This window comes from Odocoileus virginianus, unplaced genomic scaffold (genome assembly GCF_023699985.2).
Source record: "Odocoileus virginianus isolate 20LAN1187 ecotype Illinois unplaced genomic scaffold, Ovbor_1.2 Unplaced_Scaffold_5, whole genome shotgun sequence".
NCBI lineage: Eukaryota > Metazoa > Chordata > Mammalia > Artiodactyla > Cervidae > Odocoileus > Odocoileus virginianus.
Window position 1 is genome coordinate 2,367,303 of NW_027224267.1, and position 19,496 is coordinate 2,386,798.

Consider the following 19,496-nt stretch of genomic DNA (forward strand, 5'->3'; position numbering starts at 1 on the left):
ACTGCTCCGCTCCTCTCTCTCTCTCTTTTGCTAAGATGTGTGTAGCAAATATCTTCTCCCAACTGAGACTTGACTAGTTTTTAAAATAGCCTTTATAGAACACTTTTTGGCTTACAGAAAAGTTGAGAAGATAGTAGAGAGTATGTGGTTCAACTTTTCACTTTAAGTTTTCTTTGATAAATGCAAGAGTGTAGTTAAAATTTTAAAAAAAATTATGGTCAAGTATGAGTAACATAAATCTGCCATTTAAACCATTTAAAAGTGAGCAGATCAGTGGCATTAGATATATTCACATTGTTACACAACCACTTGTTGTTCAGTCACTAAGTTGTTTCTGACTCTTTGTGACTTCATGGATTGTAGCATGCCAGGCTCCTCTGTCACCCACTACCTCCTGGAATTTGTTCAAATTCATGTCCATTGAGTCAGTGATGTTATCCAACCATCTCATCCTCTGCTGCCCTCTTCTCCTCTTGCTCGCAATTTTTCCCAGCATGAGGATCTTTTCCAATGAATCAGTTCTTCCCATCAGGTGGCCAAAGTATTACTACCATCCATGTCCAGAACTTTTTCATCTTTCCTAATTAAAACCAAATTGGACTTATCAACCAATAATTCCTCATTTCTTTCCCGCAGTCACTGGTAGCCACCATTCTACTTTGTGTCTGTGAATTTGTATGCTCTAGCTTAAAAAAAAATTGAGGTGAAATGCATGTCACATGCAATTAATCAGTTTAAAGTGTAGAATTCAGTGACGTTTTGTGTATGCACAATGTTATGTGACTGCCAGGTCTCTAGTTTTTTGTTTTTGTTTTTTAAAATTTTTTTAGTTCTCTACTTTTCATCACCCAAGAAGTAATTACCCATTAAGTAATAACCCCATGTTCCCCTTTGCCTCATCCCATGGCAGCCACTAGTTTATTTTCTGTTTCCACGCATTTACCTATTCTGGATATGGGCTTCCCAGGTGGTGCTAGTGGTCAAGAACCCACCTGCCAATGCAGGAGACATAAGAGATGGGGGTTTGATCCCTGGGTTGGGAAGATCTCCTGGAGGAGGGCATGACAACCCACTCCAGTATTCTTGCCTGGAGAATCCCATGGACAGAGGATCCTGGTGGGCTATAGTCCATGAGGTCACAAAGAGTTGGACGTGACTGAAGTGACTTAGCACGCACACTTTCTGGATATGTTGTGTGTAATAGTCAGCTAGGGCTGCCACAGTAGAATAGCACAGAATGGGTGGTTTAAACAACAGAAATCTATATCCTTACAGTTCTGGCGGATGGAAGTCCAGGATCAAGGTGAGGGCAGGTTGATTTCTCTGGATTCTCTCTCCTTGGCGTGTAGAGGGCCATCTTCTCCCTGTTTCCTCACATGGCTTTCCTCTGTGAATGAGCATCCTTGGGATCTCTTCTTCTAAGAACGCCAGTCATATCAGAGTAGGATTCCACCCTTATGACCTCACTTAACTTCAATTACCTCTTTAAAGGCTACCTGGTTACCATGGTCTGGCTGTTTGTGTCTCTCCCAAAATTCATGTGTTGAAATGTTAACTCCTGGGACCTCCCTGGTGGTTCAGTGGCTGACACTCCACGCTCCCAATGCAGGGGTCCGGGTTCAGTCTCTGGTCAGGGAACTAGATCCCACATGCTGCAACTAAGAATTCACATGCCACAGTGAAGATCAGGATCCCATGTGCTGCAACAAAGACCCGATGTAGCCAAATAAATAAGTATTAAAAAAGAAATCTTGACTCCCAATGTGAAAGAATTGGGAGGGAGGGAGCTAATGAGGGTTGTGGAATTAATTAAAGAAAGAATCCCGAGCTGAAACTGGAGTCAGGACAGACCATACATTGTCAACAACTCCAAACAGGAAGAGACTCATGCCTATCTCTCAGCAGGAAGGTATCACCTACTTTACTATCCAGCAGTAAGAAGAAAACTTCTCTCCACCAGATGACATTCCAGCCAACCAGAGACTGTAGTGCCCCAACCGGTAAGAAACCTCCACACTTTGGACTGGACCCCTTGTTCCTCCAGTGGACTCTTTGGTTATAATAGCCTTTCCCAAAGATCCCTTTTCCCCTATAAAAGCAAGTTCCTCTTCCTTGTTCTCTGGATTTGCATGTGGCACACCATAGTTTCTATATTCCGAATTCAATTCCCCTGGCTTTTCTTAAATCAGCTCAGTTATGCTGATAAAATAACTGACTATTATATTATTAAAGTTGGCAGGGTAGAGTCACCATAAATGGGATTAATGCTGTTATCTGTGAGACCACCCAGTACATTCTAACCTTTCCCACCATGGGAGGATTCAGTGAGAAGGCCCTAGCTATAAACTAGGAAAAGAGACTCAGCAAAACTCAACCATGCTGGTGCCTTGATCTTAGACTTCCAGATACTTTTGTTTCTAGAAACCTAGATAAACTCTGCCACTAATGCTGAAGCTTCCTGGTGGCTCAGACAGGAAAGGGTCTGCCTGCAATGTGGGAGACCCGAGTTCGATCTCTGGGCAGGGAAGATCCCTTGGAGAAGGAAATGGCAACCCACTCCATTACTCTTGTCTGGACTGGACTGTAATAACCAAATGGCTGTAATAACCGGTGTCCAGTGGAGGATTTAACTAATGCTGAGGATTTAGCTTTCGCTGTTGTTGTTCAGTCGCTAAGTCGTGTCCGACCCTTTGTGACATTTGAACTGTGAGAACTGAATTTCCGTGGCTTATAAACTACCTAGTCTGTGATATTTTGTTATAACAGCCCAAAAGTTAGACAAAGTCTTAGTCACATTTGGGGTCAGAGCTTCAACATATGAATTTATTTATTATATTCTTTTTCAGATTCTTTTCCATTATAGTTTATTACAAGATAATGAATACCATTCCCTGTGCTATATGTTTATCTGTTTCATATATAGGAGTTTGTATTTGCTAATCCCAAACTCCTAATTTAGCCCTCCCTCCCTTTTGCCTTTGGGAACCATAAATTGGTTTCCTATGTGAGTCTGTTTCTGTTTTGTCAATAAGTTCATTTGTATCATTTTTTTTTTAGATTCCACATATAAGTGATATCATATGATATTTGTCTTTGTCTGACTTACTTCACTTAGTATGATAATCTCTAGGTCCATCCATATTGCTGCAAATGGCATTATTTCATTCTTTTTATGGCTGAGTATTTCATTGTATGTGTGTATTTATATAAGGAGAAGTGGGTGGCAGAGGATGAGATGGTTGGATGGCATCACCAACTCAATGGACATGAATTTGAGCAAACTCTGGGAGATAGTGGAGGACAGAGGAGCCTGGTGTGCTGCAGTCCATGGGGTTGCAAAGAATGGACACAATTTAGTGACTGAATAATGAACAACAATATATATATCATATCATCTTTATCCAGTCATCTGTCGATGGACACTTAGGTTGTTCCCAGGTCTTGGCTATCATAAATAGTGCTCCTGAGAACATTGGGGTGTATGTGTTTTTTCAAATTAGAGTTTTCTCCTTATATATGCCCAGGAATGGGATTGCTGGGTCATATGGCAACTCTATTTTTAGTTTTTTAAGGAACCTCCATACTGTTTTCCATAGTGGCTGCACCAATTTACATTCCCACTAACAGTGTAGGAGGGTTCCCTTTTCTCCACACCCTGTCCAGATTTTATTATTTGTAGACATTTTTAATGATGACAACTAAATTAGCTTTATGGTAAGTATTGATATCTGCTTAAGTACGGCATGTTCCCTTCCTGATTCTTCCTTAGAAATATCCTGACTTTTAAAAAGTTAATGAATTATTTTCCGGCTGCAGTGGTCTTCATTGCTGCATGGGCTTTTCTCTAGTTGCGGTGAGTGGGGGCTACTCTCTACTTGCCACAACAACAACACTGTATTTTAATAGAATTTTATAATTTTATGATGAAGATTTTACATCGGTTTGGTTAAAATTTCCTAGTTACTATTTGTGCTGGATTGAATAGTGACCTTTCCCCAAATTCATATCCTCTCTGACCCTTAGAATGTGACCGTATTGAAAACAGGTCTTTGCAGATGTCACGAGGTGAGATGAGATCTTACCGGCCTGGGGTGGGCCATCAGTCCACTATATGTGTCCACTGTGAAGGCCAAGCAAAGACACGGAAACACTGGGAAGGTGGCCACGTGGCAAGAGAGGCAGAGACGGGGCTGAGGCAGCCACCAGTCAAGGAAGGCCACGGATTGCCAGCCGTCAGCAGAAGCTGAGGGGGGTGCGGAGAGATTCTCTGCTAGATCCTTCGGAGGAAGCATGGTCCCGACAGCACCTTTACTTCTGATTTCTGCCTTGCAGAACTGTGAGAGAACCAATGTCTGTTATTATAACTTTAAAAAATTAAGTAACGTTTGGCTGGGCCGTCTTCACCGCCGCACGTGAGCTTTTTCTCTAGCTGGGTGCACGGCTCCCCACTGCGGCGGCTGCTCTCGGGGCAGGGCGCGGGCTCCAGGGTGCCCGGGCTTCAGTAGCTGGGTCGCGTGGGCTCAGCAGCTACGCCTTCCGGGCTCTAGAGCACAGGCTCAAACCCGCGGTGCACCGGCTGCGTTGCTTCAAGGCATGTGGGATCTTCCCGGATCACAGACAGAGCCTGAGTCTCCTGCACTGGCAGGCAGATTCTTTGCCACTGAGCCACCAGGGAAGCCCCAATTTCTATTATTTTAAGTCACTCAGTTTGTGGCAATTATGGTGTCCAAAGGAAAATAATACATTGTTAAATTTTTTTTTTAAATAAGCAAATGGGACCTTATCAAATTTAAAAGGTTTTTCACAGCAAAGGAAACCATAAGCAAAATGAAAAGGCAACTTACAGACTGGGAGAAAATATTTGCAAATGAAGTGGCTGTCAGGGATTGATTTCCAAAATATACGAATAGCTCATGCAGCTCAATATCAAAAAACAAACCAATCAAACATGGGTAGAAGACATAGACATGTCTGCAAAGGAGACATACAGGTGGCCGACAGGTACATGAAAAGATGCTCAACATCCCTAATTGCTGGAGAAATGCAAATCAAAACTACAATGAGGTATCACTTTATGTCAGTCAGAATGGTGATAATCTAAAGATCTGTAAACAATAAATGCTGGGGAGGGGTTAGAGATAAAGGAAAACTTCTACATTGTTAGCAGGAATGTAAATTGGTGCAGCCACTATGGAAAACAGTATGGAGGTTCCTTAAAAACTAAAAATAGAGTTACATATGGTCCAGCAACCCCATTCCTGGCATACATTAATAGACAACTCTAATTTAAAAAGATATATGTACCCCAGTGCTCATGGAAGCACTATTTACAACAGCCAGGACATAGACACAACCTAAATGTCCAACAACAGATGGAGGGATAAAAAAGTGTGGTGCAATATGTAAAATAGCTAATGGGAATTTGCTCAGGAAACTCAAACAGGGGCTCTGTATCAACCTAGAGGGGTGGGGTGGGGAGGGAGATGGGAGGGAGGTTCAAAAGGGAGGGGGCATATGTACACCTATGGCTGATTCATGTTGAGGTTTGACAGAAAACAGCAAAATTCTATAAAGCAATTATCCTTCAATTAAAAAAAAGAAAGAAAAGAGAAAACCCAAAAGATGTGGTACATATATACAACGAAAGATGACTCAGCTATAAAAAATAAAGGAATAATGCCATTTGCAGCAACATGCTTGCAACTAGAGATTATCATACTGAGTGAAGCAAATCAGACAGAGAAAGACAAATATCAAGTGATATCACTTATCTAAAAAATAATATAACTGCATTTATTTATGAAACAGAAATAGACTCATAGACGTAGAAAACCAAAGGGAAAATGTGGGGAGAGGGGAGGGATAAATTAGGAGTGTGGGATTAACAGATACAGACCACTACCTATAAAATATATAAACAATAAGGATATACTGTATAGTACAAGGAACTATTTTTAATAACATGATGGAAAAGAATCTGAAAAAATTATATATAACTGAATCACTTTGCTGTACATCTGAAGCTGACACAGTATTATGAATCAATTATACTTGAGTAAAAATTTTAAAAAAGTGTTTTTAGGGTTCTTTTTACAAACAATTCCTTTCAGAAAATATATTTCTTTGGGGAATTCTCTGGCTGTCCAGTAGTTATGACTCCACAGTTTTCACTGCTGAGGACCTGCATTCAAGATCCCACAAGCCATGCAGCGTGGCCAAAAAGAAAAGAATATTTTCTCATTGTTCCTGGTGAATAGAAACACTACTTACTTTTAGGTATTGATTTAGTTTCTGGAAAACTTGAAAACTTAATTCTTGCTAAGTACTAAACTCTACTACTAATGCTGATAATTTATCTTTAGACTCTTTCAAATCTATGATGTATTAAAAACATTTCATCAGATTGTAATGATAATAGCTGTGGTGGTTTTAATGTGTCCACAAATTCCTTGCTATTTCCCTTGTTGAGTGGTGGAACTTTTTTTTCTGGCCATGCCATGCAGCTTGTGGGATCTTAGTTACCTGACCAGGGGTTGAACCCCAGCCCACAGTAATGGAAGCACTGAGTCCTAACCATTGGACCACAAGGGAATTCCCCGGAGGTGAAACTTGATTCCCCTTTCCTTGGAATGTGGTTCTGGCCTGTTGCTGACAGAGCCAAGCGGAACCGATGGTATATTTCACTTGTGATATTGAGTTGTCTAAAGACTGCAGCTCTTGGGGAATTGCCTGGCAGTCCAGGGGTTGGGACTCTGCGCTCTGACTGCTCAGGTGTTGTTGTTGTCCTGTCACTAAGACCTGTTTGACTCTTTGAGACCCCATGGACTGCAGCACGCCAGGCTCCCCTGTCCTTCAGCATCTCCTGGAGTTTACTCATATTCAGTCCACTGAGTTGACGATGCCATCCAACCATGTCATCCATCCTCCTTCTCCTCCTGCCCTCAATCTTTCCCAGCATCAGGGTCTTTTCCAGTGAATTGGCTCTTTGCATCAGGTGGCCAAAGTATTGGAGCTTCAGCATCAGCATCAGTCCTTCTAATGAATATTCAGGGTTGATTTCCTTTAGGATGGACTAGTTTGGTCTCCTTGAGTTCCATCCCTGATTGGGGAACTAAGATCCCAGGAGTTCCTGAGGTGCTGTTACAAAAAAAAAAAAAAAAAAGACTGCAACTTTCACCTGTGCTTTCTCCACGTCTCTCGGGTCACACCCTTTGGGGGAAACCTGCTGCCTCGGAGTTGGTAAAAGACCACTGATTACAAGTTCCATTCAAGTTCCATTCAGAAAAGGGAAGAACGGTCAGCACACAGCCACCAGAGTCCACAGGCGGAGGGCAAAGCCCCGGCTCGGCCATCGAGCGCCTCCTGCTTTTCTGTGTAAGAGGACCTATGCCTGGAGGCTCTTCCTTGTCTCTCGCCTTCTCAGGCCACAGATGAAATATGCCCTGGGGAGTGCACCCTTTTGGCGCTAATGTAGCTTTGGAAGCCTGCTACTTGCCACTGCAAGGGCCAGACTCAGGAGTTCCTCCAGGGTTTAGCACACCTGGTCTGGAATTTCTTTGGCGATGTCATTTTTTCAGTACCCAAGGATACTTCCTGTTTACTTCTGGTCAGGTCAGTTCTAATGGGAAGGTAATCACAGACAAAAATCTCACGAAGACTCCTGGGTTTTGTTCAGTGGTCTCTGTGCCCTGTCCCTCCCGACTCTTTCAGCCCCGTGATGTCCGCGTGAAGCAGTGGCTTTGATAGGAAGGTGACAGTTATCCTTTGGTCTTTGTTGCTTGGCTGGCGTTCACCATCTGGGGAAGCACGTTTAAAGGAGACACTTGAAACAAAATCTTGGGGCCTCGGTCTCATCTCATCGGGAAGACAACTTCTTCTGCAGCCATCTCTTATAGCTGTTTCAGGTTGGGGTGCAGAAATCCTTGCCATTGTCCACCCCAAATGACAGTGGTGGTGGCCTCCTAGACCTCCTTCAAGGCAGCTACTCAGAAAGCACAGTTGGGTGTCAGCCTTCAGCCACAGTTCCTTTTGCTCCACCATACTGTTCATGGGGCTTCCCCGGTGGCTCAGTGGTAAAGAATCCACCTGCCAAGCAGGAGACTCAAGTTCGATCCCTGGGTTGGGAAGATTCCTGGAGGAGGAAATGGCAACCCATTCCATTATTATTATTTCTTTAACTTTTAAAACATTTTCTTTATTTTTAATTGGAGGATAACTGGGGCTTCCATGGTGGCTCAGATGGTAAGGAATCTGCCTGTAGTGCAGGAGACTGGGGTTCAATCCCCGGGTTGGAAAGATCCCCTGGAGAAGGGAATGGCTACCCACTCCAATATTGCTGCCTGGAGAATCCCACGGAGAGAGGAACCTGGCTACAGTCCATGAGGTCACAAAGAGTCGGACCTGACTGAGCAACTAACACTTTTACTTTCTGCTTTACCACAATCTGTTGGTTTCTGCCATACATCAACATGCATCAGCCACAGGTATACATGTGTCCCCTCCCTGTTGAACCTCCCTCCTACTTCCCACCCCAACCCACGCCAGTATTCTTGCCTGGGAAATCCCACGGACAGAGGAGACTGGTAGGTTACAGTCCATGGGGTCCCAAAGAGCTGGGCATGACTTAGTGACTAAACAACAATAGTGTTCACACCAAGGGCATACCCTTCTCCCTCAGGGAGACGGAGTTCAGGACTGCCTGTTACCCCTGTTGCTCCCGTGGATGATGCAAGTAGATGTCAGCCTCGGGTGCTATTCTTCTGACAAGTTTCCCATAAAGCTCTCCTCCTCCAAACCCTCTCCTGGGCTTGTCGGAGCTGGTGAGCCATAGTTCGCATGTGCCTGGCTCACGCACCCCCATCTTGCCCCTGGCTGGACTGTCCATGGAGAATTGTGCCAACTCTGTACTCAGGCCTGTGGAGGGAAAGCTGCTCAGTTCCCTGTGTTCCTAGTGCGTGCTCCTCCCCTCCTTCCCCAGCAGTGGAAGACACTGCTGCTATCTTCCCCCTTGTCTAATGGGACAGACATGCCTTTGGAGGGCTTGCTGCTCATCTGAGAGTCCTCTTCCTTTGTCATCCTCCAAGCCCCCTCCCCCACTGCACTGGATCCCCCACTCACTGCAGGTTTCCCACCTTGCTCCTGGCCCTCTTCCCCACCCCATACCTTGCCACCATCATCCTAGTGGAGTTCCATGCTCACACGGCCACCATCCCACACGTGGGGCCCCAGGTCCTCAGTCTCTTCGTATCCAATAAGCAGTTCCCACTAGCTCAGGGCATTGTAAAAAAAAAAAAAAAATTATCTTTCTCTTTCTTTCCTTTGTAGCTGTTTGCTCTCCTCTGCCCTCTAATGACCCCAAGGCAAATCCATCCTCCCCCTTCCAGGCAGCAGATAAACATATTTTCACCATCTTCCAAAACCAAGCAGGGATTTGTTATCTGCTTAACGCTGTGGCCAGAAAAATCTAGGTCCAGACAGGGCTTGTTTCTGTCACTCACTCCTAAGCATGACTTAAGTCTTGTTACTGCCCCCAAACCTGCTTAGTACCTGTTCAGTCGTCTTTTCTGATCACAACCCCGTCCTTTCCACCGTTTTCACTATAGTCTCTAGCACCATTTTACTTTATTTATTTGACTGCATTGGGTCTTAGTTGGGACCCTTGGATCTTGGTTGCCTCAGGCAGGATATTTCATTGTGGTGCATGGACTCAGTGGTTGCGGTGAGCAGGCACTTGGGATTTCAGTTCCCTGACCAGAGGTCGAACCCATGTCCCCTGCACTGCAAGGCAGATTCTTAATCACTGGACCACCAGGGAAGTCCCCACTAGCACCCTTTTTAGACCTCACAGGCCCTCAGCTGACTTGAACAGCTTTCTCCCCTGCTCATCCACTTGGTGTGCATGGCCATGGTGGAAACAACACCCTCGTCGTAACCCCAACCTCTGACTCCTCTTTTATTCTTTTGCCCTTCACTCCTCTCTGTTGAAAAAATGCAGCCCTTGATTGGTTGGGTGTTGGAACCATCACCAGTGGGGCTCCCGGAAAGCCCAAGGCTTCGGGGGAGTCCAGTCTCAGCTGTTACACGTGGTAAAGAAACTTTCTTTGAAGAGTCAAGGAATATGGATGAGTCTGGGAATAACGGAATGGAGGATTTTATGAGTCACAGAGAGCTTGAAGGAAGAAGGAATGGGGATATAAATCAGGAGAAAAGAACTACAGAGAAAGGGAAATTGAAGGGATCATGGGTGGGGCTTACTTCCAGCAGCAGCAGAGGCAAGCCCTGTCTGGACTTAGGTTTTTCTGGCCACAGCTTTAAGCAGATAACAAATCCCCACTTGTTTCTGGAAGTGGGGATAAACTCATGTTTATCTGCTGCCTTGAAGGGGGAGGATGGATTATCCTTAAGAGAAGAGAGGAGAGAGCAGAGGAGAGAAAACAGCTACAAAGGAAAGAAAGAGAAAGATAATTTTTTTTTTTTTTGGACAATGCCCCGAGCTAGTGGGAGATGTGAGGATAAGTGAATATACAGGCCTCAGAGAGAAGGACAAGGCTTTCATCAAAACACAGGAAAGGAAAAGAATGAAAGTATCAGTCATCTCAGTTTAGACTGTGCCATCCTAACAATTTCCAAATCTCAGTGGCTTAAAATAAGCAAAGTTTTTCCTTGTTTGTGCGACATATTCATCATTGGCCGGCAAGGAACACAGGCCGACAGTCAACCACCATCTGGAAAGTTGTGTCCCTGAGCCAAAAGAAAGAGCTCTGGAGGGTCTCATGTTGGAGAATGTGGCTTGGATGTTTCCCTCATAACTCTCTCTCTCTCACACACACAGCACGACCATAACTACCAGGGGCCAGATGCATGCAAGGTGAAGAATTGGAATTTATTTGAACAGTACTCAGGACCTCTATGGCATTTTTATCTCAGATGAGCTTTATGCCAAAGAATTGATGCTTTCAATTTGTGGTGCTGGAGAAGACTCTTGAGAGTCCCTTGGACAACAAGGAGATCAAAACAGTCAATCCTAAAGGAAATCAACCCTGAATATTTATTGGAAGGACTGATGCTGAAGCTGAAACTCCAATACTTTGGCCACCTGATGCAAAGAGCTGATTCACTGGAAAAGACCCTGCTGTTGGGAAAGGGTGAGGGTAAAAGGAGAAGAGGGCAGCAGAGGATGTTAGATAGCATCACTGACTCAATGAACATGAATCTGAGCAAACTCTGGGAGATAGTGGAGGACAGGGGAGCTTGGAGTGCTGCTGTCCATGGGGTTGCTGAGTTGGACATGACTGAGCAATTGAACAACAAAACGAAGTCACACAGAAATCCAGGGCTGGAAACCTCAGAGACAAGCCAATACTTGCCCAAGATCACAGAGAGCGGCAGTGGGCCACTGGGAGCCAGGTCTTCTGTCCTCCAGCCCCTGGATTCTGAGCTTTTATTTTTGGCAAGGTTAGAAACACTTGACTCACTTCCCTTCACCTGGAGTCAGACTTTCACTCATGCTCCCCACACACCCTGCCTCAGAGCTGAATGTGTCCTTGGCTATTGCCAGTACTTCTGTAGTGTCCACTAGAATTAAATTTTCTTTCTTCCCCGGGGCCATCTCAGCTGATGAAACCAGCTGATGAAAGCCTCTGTAGCATAACTTTTTGATCTCCCCAGCCTGATTGTGATCAAGTAGGACCAGTAGACTTTGAACATTCTGCACCTCTCATCAGATGTTCTGTTACAAAATACCATGTTTATATCCTCCTGAATGCCTCTCCAGACCTCCATGTTCCCACAGCTGTCATGCTTCTTTCTGTAATAGCGCTTTGATAAAAAAGATCTCTTGTCACATCTGAGCAAAGATAGGTCCTAGCTTCAGGGGTCTTCTGCTAGCAGGAACCTGTTCAAGGACCCCAACAAGCCTTTTTGCACAGCTGTCCATGATTTACCTCTGAACAGCCTGGGGCCCAGGAGAGACATATGGATCCATGGTAAAAATTCTGGCAACCCTAGTTAGACTCAATGTAATATACAGCCCTAACAAGACTGCCTCTCAGGATGGCTTCTTACCATTCTTTGCTTAGAAAAAGCAAGATTGAATTGCTCCAGTTGCTAGCAAGCCAGGACTGATTTCAGCAAACAGAGAAATTGGGAATTATTGGCTGCACTGTAACTGTTAGTGAAATCACAAGATGAATTAAGGAGTGAAAATAATCTAGGACAACTCTCAAACTTCTGGGTATGTAAGAAACCACCTGTGACTTCATAGTTCAGTGAACAAAATTCAGTCTTAAAAAAAAGAATGCAGGCCTGGACTTTGGCTAGGGTTAACTCCCAAACTATAGTTTTAGGTGGAAAAAAAAAAAGTCAAAGGAGTCATAGATCAGTGTGTTCCTATTTATGCAAAATAAAAAGGTTGGAGAGAGCTATATATGTGTATGTTCAGACACACACATTTGGAAAGCTATACAAGGCTGAGAAAGACTGAAGGCAGAAGGGGATGACAGAGGATGAGATGGTTGGATGGCATCACTGACTCAATGGACATGAGTTTGAGCAAGCTCTGGGAGTTGGTAATGGACAGGGAAGCCTGGAGTGCTGCAGTCTATGGGGTTGCAAAGAGTCAGACATGACTGAGCGACTGAACTGAACTGACTGATAAGACACTGGTGAATGGTCATCTTCGAGGGGGACTGGGAAGCTAAGGAGAGGGTCACTTTTCTTTTGAATTCTGTTCCATTTATATCACCTCCTTTAAAAATAAGTCACCAAATGCAATGTGATGTCCTGGCAGAAAAAAAGTGTCACTGGGAAACCAGTCAAATTAGAATAAGGGGTAGTCTGGTTAGTAGTAAGTGTACAGCATTCATGTCCTATTTTTGGCAAATGTACCAAATACAGCTTTTTTGGTGGCTCTTTTTCCTGGTTCTTTTATTCATCATGACCACGCTTCCCCATTCCTAGAACTCTGGCTTTTTCTCATGCTATTCCCTGTGTGTGGGATGTTCTCATTCTCTCCTGCTCAGAAGCTGCACCGATCCTTCAAGGCCAAGTTTACTAGTTACTTGTTCTGAAGTGCTTTCCTCGCCTTCCTTCCCTCAGTGCTCTAAGGCACTGAATCTGGCTGTGACACTAGGTTTACTATCTTTTCATACTTGCCATCAACTGGATTCCCCAGGAATTGGACTTTAAGGTGAAGACTGGAGTGCAGTTAAGTTCTGTAGGATGCAGAATCGTGGGTGCTGAGGGTTAGAGGGCCGACAGTGCTGTCATCTAACAAGGACCTTGAGCAGCCCTGGATTTTGGCCTGTGGGAAGGTGGGGGTCCTAGAACCACCCCCTCCACCCCCTGGAGTGACAACTGCACTCTTCTCAGTCACATGCATCGACGAACCTTCCCTACGAACCAGGCTTACTGAGAGCCTCAAAAACCGTAAGCAATGATAACATTAAATTTCATCCTTAAAGAAACAAAACGTATTAGTCAATAAAATCTTTCAAGCCTTTTGTCTTTCCAAGCAAATGAATACTTTTATTAACATGGTAAATTTTTTTTTTAAACACACGGTAGGGTTTTTGACCTCAAATGCTTGTCAGGTCTGCTACTGAAATGAACTTACAGCTAGACAATTTACGAGTCTTGAAGATACCTAGTCCCTGTCCAGTTTAGGGTCCAAAACAGCCCTTGCTTTTCTTCTCCAGACCTTTAAGAGCCTTTGCAAATATCGCTTTCATTTCATGTCCAGAACCCCCTGAAATGTATCAGGGTATCACAACCATTACATAGAATACGGAGACCTAGCTTGTGTCCTATTCTGTGTTCCGTGTCACATAAAGCTGAGTTACCTTTTCCAAGCGAGCTGACCAGACAGGTTACATTGGACAGTGTGCCGCATAAAACTTAAAACTTTGAACAAAATACATTTCTCCTCCTTTGGTCTCACACATAAATCAAAGTCCCCAAACAGTAATATCATCCTCCAGCCCTTCTTCTGGTTCATCAGTCCCAGCCAGATCAGCTCCAGTCATAGTCCCAGTTGAAGTCTGGTCCCTTCTTCAGCTTCTTTAGCGATCACTGCATGGAGTCATCTTCCAGAAATAATGTAGTTCCTTCAGGACCTTCAGAGCCGGAGAACCCCAACTCTGAGTCTCATTTGTCACACACAGACCCAAAGTTCCAGGGAGCTATCAGGTCACACAAGAAAGATCAAAGCACCTCAAAACTTAGGAACAACGAAAGCCCAGGAACAAATGTGGCTGCTGCAAGAGCTTACAGTCTAGGCCCTAACTCTTGTGAGTGCATTTTCCAAATAAAAGTTACCTCCCCAAACAAAAACATTTAACAGTCAAAACTGAAATTGAGGTCATTAACCACAGACCATAGCAGAAACGTAGTGTAAGTGAGAACAGAGTGTAGATAGAAGGCGGGGTGGGGGGCGGGAGGGGGGAGAAAGAAAGAGAAAACAAAAGGCTCTCTGGTTTCAGCTTCTCCAGGGTGTCAGCCAATCTCCATCAGTTGACCAGAATCCATTGGCTGTAAACCTAAAGTGAAAGTGGGAAAAGCTCATCATTAACAGGTCAATCTGGAGTGGAAAAAAAACAACCCAGTAACATTATGAATTCAGCCTCGCAGGAAACCATCTCTTCCGGAGGCCATTTGACTCCTTCCAGCAAAACCTGGGACCGTCCAACAATGGCCTTCTCTCTGCCAATTCTGTTATTTCTATCCCCCTCTGTTTAATGGCCTATATTGTGATTTTTGTTGTTTATTATCCTAATAGTTATCCTAATGACCGTGTTTTTAGCTTTCAATCACTTACTAAGTCAAAACCAACGAACCGGCTTTCCCCCTAATTGCCAGTTTAAGAGTAAACAAACGGTACGCCCTAACACCTCCTCACGTAAAAACTTGAGTGGGATTCTATTTTGCTCTCTCAACTCCCACCCGCCGGGCATCCCCTGTAAACAAACGTCCCCGAGGCCGACCCAACCGTCGGGCAACCGCTGGGACCCCCGTGCCGTCCCCCACCCCGGGCCTTACCGCCGACTCTCCTTCAGGAAGACTCGCTCTTCTCTATCCGCCGCACCAGCTCCACCAGCATCTCTGCCATCTTCGCGATCTCCTTGGCCTTCTCCTCCGCCTTCTCGCACCTTTTGGTCCCCCGGCCCTCGACTCCGTCGTCCGGATTCTGCAGATGGTTGAGCGCGCTCTCCTCCGAGGCCTCCACCTGCGTCTTTATCTGGATGAGCATATTGTCCATCTCCCACAGCTTGCTCCGGTTCCGCAAGTAGGCCCGCCCGTGCTCGCGGGACAGCGCCGCGATGTCCTCGCGCATCTCGTTGATGACCGGCAGCAGGAACTGCTCGAAGTCCTCCTCAGGCTCCAGCACCTCCACCTCCTCCGGCTCCGCCAGCTCCACGATGTCCAAGGGCCGCATCTTCCCCGCTCTTCCCGAACCACAGGACGCGAGGCGGCTGCAGAGAGAAAATGGAGACCCGCGGGGCTTACCAACACACTTCCAGAATATTCTCTAAAACTTTCACCCCTTTTAAACTTTTCGCCTCACAGAAGCCACGGAAGACGAGCGACTTACGAGCAGAGAAGCGGAGGACAAAATGGAGGCTCAGCCGTCAACCAGCGCCCTGAGTGTTGCTGCCCCTTTCACGACACCGCCGTGCCTCTTTACGGTCGTGCCGCTGGGGGAACTAGCTGCGGGCTCGCGCACGTCAGTAGAGGGCGACGCAATCCGCTTTAGCGCGGCCGCAAGCGCGCACGCCCAAGCTCTCTCTCCCGCTTCGCCTTCGGGCTGCGTCCTTCTGTCACGCACGCACGCGCAGATGCGCATGCACGAGCTCCCTTCTCTCCCTCCCCCTTCACCCCCGTGCCGCCCGCCGCTGCTAACCCACGCAGCGCGCACGTGCGCTCTCGTCTTCTCCCCGCCATTACCCTCCTGCTGCGCTCGCCTCCGCAACCCACGCAGGGGCAGGCAACACTCCCTCTTGTCCCCCTCCGTTTTCATCCCCAAACCTCCATCCGGCTGCTGCGATGGCTTTGGGCCTGGGTCCAAAGTGTGTCTCCTGACGGACTTTGTGTGTGTGTGTGGTTGTTATTGTTTAGTCCATAAATTGTATTCAACTCTTTTGTGACCCCCCCACATTGGACTGTAGCCCGCCAGGCTCCTCTGTCCATGGGATTCTCCAAGCAAGAATACTGGAGTGGGTTGCCATTCCCTTCTCCAGAGGATCTTCCTGACCCAGGGTTGAAACCTGGGTCTCCTGCATTGCAGGCTGATTCTTTACTGTCTGAGCCACCAGGAAGCCCCTTTTATTCATAATTGCTAAAATTTGGAAGCGACCAAGATAGCCTTCAAAAGGTGGATGGAAAAGTGCGGTACATCCAGAGGATGGCATTTAAGTTCAGTTCAGTCTCTCAGTTGTGTCAGACTCTTTGTGACCCCATGAACCGCAGCACCCCAGACCTCCCTCTGTCCATCACCAACTCCCGGAGTTCACCCAAACCCATGTCCATCGAGTTGGTGATGCCATCCAACCATCTTATCCTCTGTCGTCCCCTTCTCCTCCTGCCCTCAATCTTTCCCAGCATCAGGGTCTTTTCAAATGAGTCAGCTCTTCGCATCAGGTGGCCAAAGTATTGGAGTTTCAGCTTCAGCATCAGTCCTTCCAATGAACACTCAGGACTGATTTCCTTTAGGATGGACTGGTTGGATCTCCTTGTAATCCAAGGAACTCAAATCTTCTCCAGCACCACAGTTCAAAGGCATCAATTCTTTGGCGCTCAGCTTTCTTCACAGTCCAACTCTCACATCCATACATGACCACTGGAAAAACCATAGCCTTGATCTAGACAGACCTTTGTTGGCAAAGTAATGTCTCTGCTTTTCAATATGCTGTCTAGGTTGGTCATAACTTTCCTTCCAAGGAGTAAGCATCTTTTAATTTCATGGCTGCAATCACCATCTGCAGTGATTTTGGAGCCCAGAAAAATAAAGTCAGCCACTGTTTCCCCATCTATTTGCCATGAAGTGATGGGACCAGATGTCATGATCTTTGTTTTCTGAATGTTGAATTTTAAGCCTTTTTCACTCTCCTTTTTCACCATCAAGAGGCTCTGTAGTTCATCTTCACTTTCTGTCATAAGGGTGGTGTCATCTGCATATATGAGGTTATTGATATTTCTCCCCGAAATCTTGATTCCAGCCTGTGCTTCCTCCAGCCCAGCGTTTCTCATGATGTACTCTGCATAAAAGTTAATAAGCGGGGTGACAATATACAGTCCTGATGTACTCCTTTTCCTATTTGTAACCAGTCTGTTGTTCTATGTCCAGTTCTAACTGTTGCTTCCTGACCTGCATACAGGTTTCTCAAAAGGCAGGTCAGGTGGTCTGGTATTTCCATCTCTTTCAGAATTTTCCACAATTTATTGTGATCCACAGAGTCAAAGGCTTTGGTATAGTCAATAAAGCAGAAATAGATGTTTTTCTGGACTCTCTTGCTTTTTCGATGATCCAGTGGATGTTGGCAATTTGATCTCTGATTCCTCTGCCTTTCTAAAACCAGCTTGAACATCTGGAAGTCCACGGTTCATGTATTGCTGAAGCCTGGCGTGGAAAATTTTAAGCATTACTTTATTTTTTAAAAAAAATTTAAATTATTTATTTATTTTACTTTACAACATTGTATTGGTTTTGCCATACATTGACTTGAATCTGCCATGGGTGTACATGTGTTCCCCATCTTGAACCCCCCTCCCAACTCCCTCCCCATCCCATCCTTCTGGGTCATCCCAGTGCACCAGCCCCGAGCATCCTGTATCATGCATTGAACCTGGACTGGTGATTCGTTTCACATATGGTAATTTACATGTTTCAATATCATTCTCCCATATCATCCCTCCCTTGCCCTCTCCCACAGAGTCCAAAAGAAATGTTCCTTACATCTATGTCTCTCTTGCTGTCTCACATACAGGGTTATCGTTACCATCTTTCTAAATTCCATATATATGCTTTAGTATACTGTATTGGTGTTTTTATTTCTGGCTTACTTTGCTCTGTATAATAGGCTCCAGTTTCATCCACCTCATTAGAACTGATTCAAATGTATTCTTTTTAATGGCTGAGTAATATTCCATTGTGTATATGTACCACAGCTTTCTTATCCATTTGTCTGCTGATGGACATCTAGGTTGCTTCCATGTCCTGGCTATTATAAACAGTGCTGCAATGAACATTGGGGTACACGTGTCTCTTTCAATTCTGGTTTCCTCAGTGTGTATGCCCAGCAGTGGGATTGCTGGGTCATATGGCAGTTCTATTTCTAGTTTTTTAAGGAATCTCCACACTGTTCTCCATAGTGGCTGTACTACTTTGCATTCCCACCAACAGTGTAAGAGGGTTCCCTTTTCTCCACACCCTCTCCAGCATTTATTGTTTGTAGACTTTGGGATAGCAGCCATTCTGATTGGCATGAGATGGTACCTCACTGTGGTTTTGATTTGCATTTCTCTGATAATGAGTGATGTTGAGCAACTTTTCATGTGTTTGTTAGCCATCTGTGTGTCTTCTTTAGAGAAATGTCTGTTTAGTCCTTTGGCCCATTTTTTGATTGGGTCATTTATTTTACTGGAATTGAGCTGCAGGAGCTTCTTATATATTTTTGAGATTAATTCTTTGTCTATTGCTTCATTTGCTATTATTTTCTCCGATGCTGAAGGCTGTCTTTTCACTTTGCTTGTAGTTTCCTTCATTGTGCAAAAGATTTTAAGTTTAATTAGGTCCCATTTGTTTATTTTTGCTTTTATTTCCAATATTCTGGGAGGTGGGTCATAGAGGATCCTGCTGTGATTTATGTTGGAGAGTGTTTTGCCTATGTTTACCTCTAGGAGTTTTATAGTTTCTGATCTTATGTTTAGATCTTTAATCCATTTAGAGTTTATTTTTGTGTATGGTGTTAGAAAGTATTCTAGTTTCATTCTTTTACAAGTGGTTGACCAGTTTTCCCAGCATCACTTGTTAAAGAGATTGTCTTTTCTCCATTGTATATTCTTGCCTCCTTTGTCAAAGATAAGGTGTCCATAGGTGTGTGGATTTATCTCTGGGCTTTCTATTTTGTTCCATTGATCTATATATGTCTGTCTTTGTGCCAGCACCATACTGTCTTGATGACTCTGGCTTTGTAGTAGAGACTGAAGTCAGGTAGGTTGATTCCTCCAGTTCTATTCTTCTTTCTCAAGATTGCTTTGGCTATTCGAGGTTTTTTGTATTTCCATACAAATTGTGAAATTATTTGTTCTAGTTCTCTGAAAAATACCATTGGTAGCTTGATAGGGATTGCATTGAATCTATAGATTGCTTTGGGTAGTATACTCATTTTCACTATATTGATTCTTCCAACCCATGAACACGGTATATTTGTCCATCTATTTGTGTCTTCTTTGATTTCTTTCACCAGTGTTTATAGTTTTCTATATATAGGTCTTTTGTTTCT

General features: G+C 44.8%; 1 protein-coding gene and 1 long non-coding RNA gene across 4 annotated transcripts; one reads left to right on the plus strand and one right to left on the minus strand.

Annotated features, from left to right (window-relative positions):
* The first annotated feature begins 1,131 nt into the window (after window positions 1–1,131).
* LOC110148606 (uncharacterized) lies at window positions 1,132–4,339 on the plus strand. Of its 2 annotated transcripts, none has more exons than XR_002317209.2 (3): window positions 1,132–1,303; window positions 1,906–2,000; window positions 4,024–4,339. It is a non-coding gene; the product is annotated as an uncharacterized lncRNA (long non-coding RNA). The 2 variants fall into 2 exon arrangements; XR_002317210.2 differs by having other exon boundaries at window positions 1,135–1,303; window positions 4,046–4,339.
* Window positions 4,340–13,925: 9,586 nt separating this feature from the next.
* Window positions 13,926–15,691, minus strand: MRFAP1 (Morf4 family associated protein 1). Of its 2 annotated transcripts, XM_020910688.2 has the most exons (3): window positions 15,587–15,691; window positions 15,034–15,467; window positions 13,926–14,534 (listed from the first exon to the last, which is right to left on the minus strand). In XM_020910688.2, exon 2 carries the CDS (start codon window positions 15,428–15,430, stop codon window positions 15,047–15,049), a length of 384 nt encoding a protein of 127 aa, XP_020766347.1. In that variant the 5' UTR covers window positions 15,431–15,467; window positions 15,587–15,691; the 3' UTR covers window positions 13,926–14,534; window positions 15,034–15,046. The 2 variants fall into 2 exon arrangements, with proteins under 2 accessions (XP_020766347.1, XP_020766346.1); XM_020910687.2 differs by lacking the exon at window positions 15,587–15,691 and having other exon boundaries at window positions 15,034–15,580.
* Between the last annotated feature and the right edge of the window lie 3,805 nt (window positions 15,692–19,496).

Coding starts and splice junctions, on each gene's coding strand:
- MRFAP1 (XM_020910688.2), bottom strand. CDS start 15,430: ATGCGGCCCTTGGACATCGTGGAGCTGGCGGAGCCGGAGGAGGTGGAG.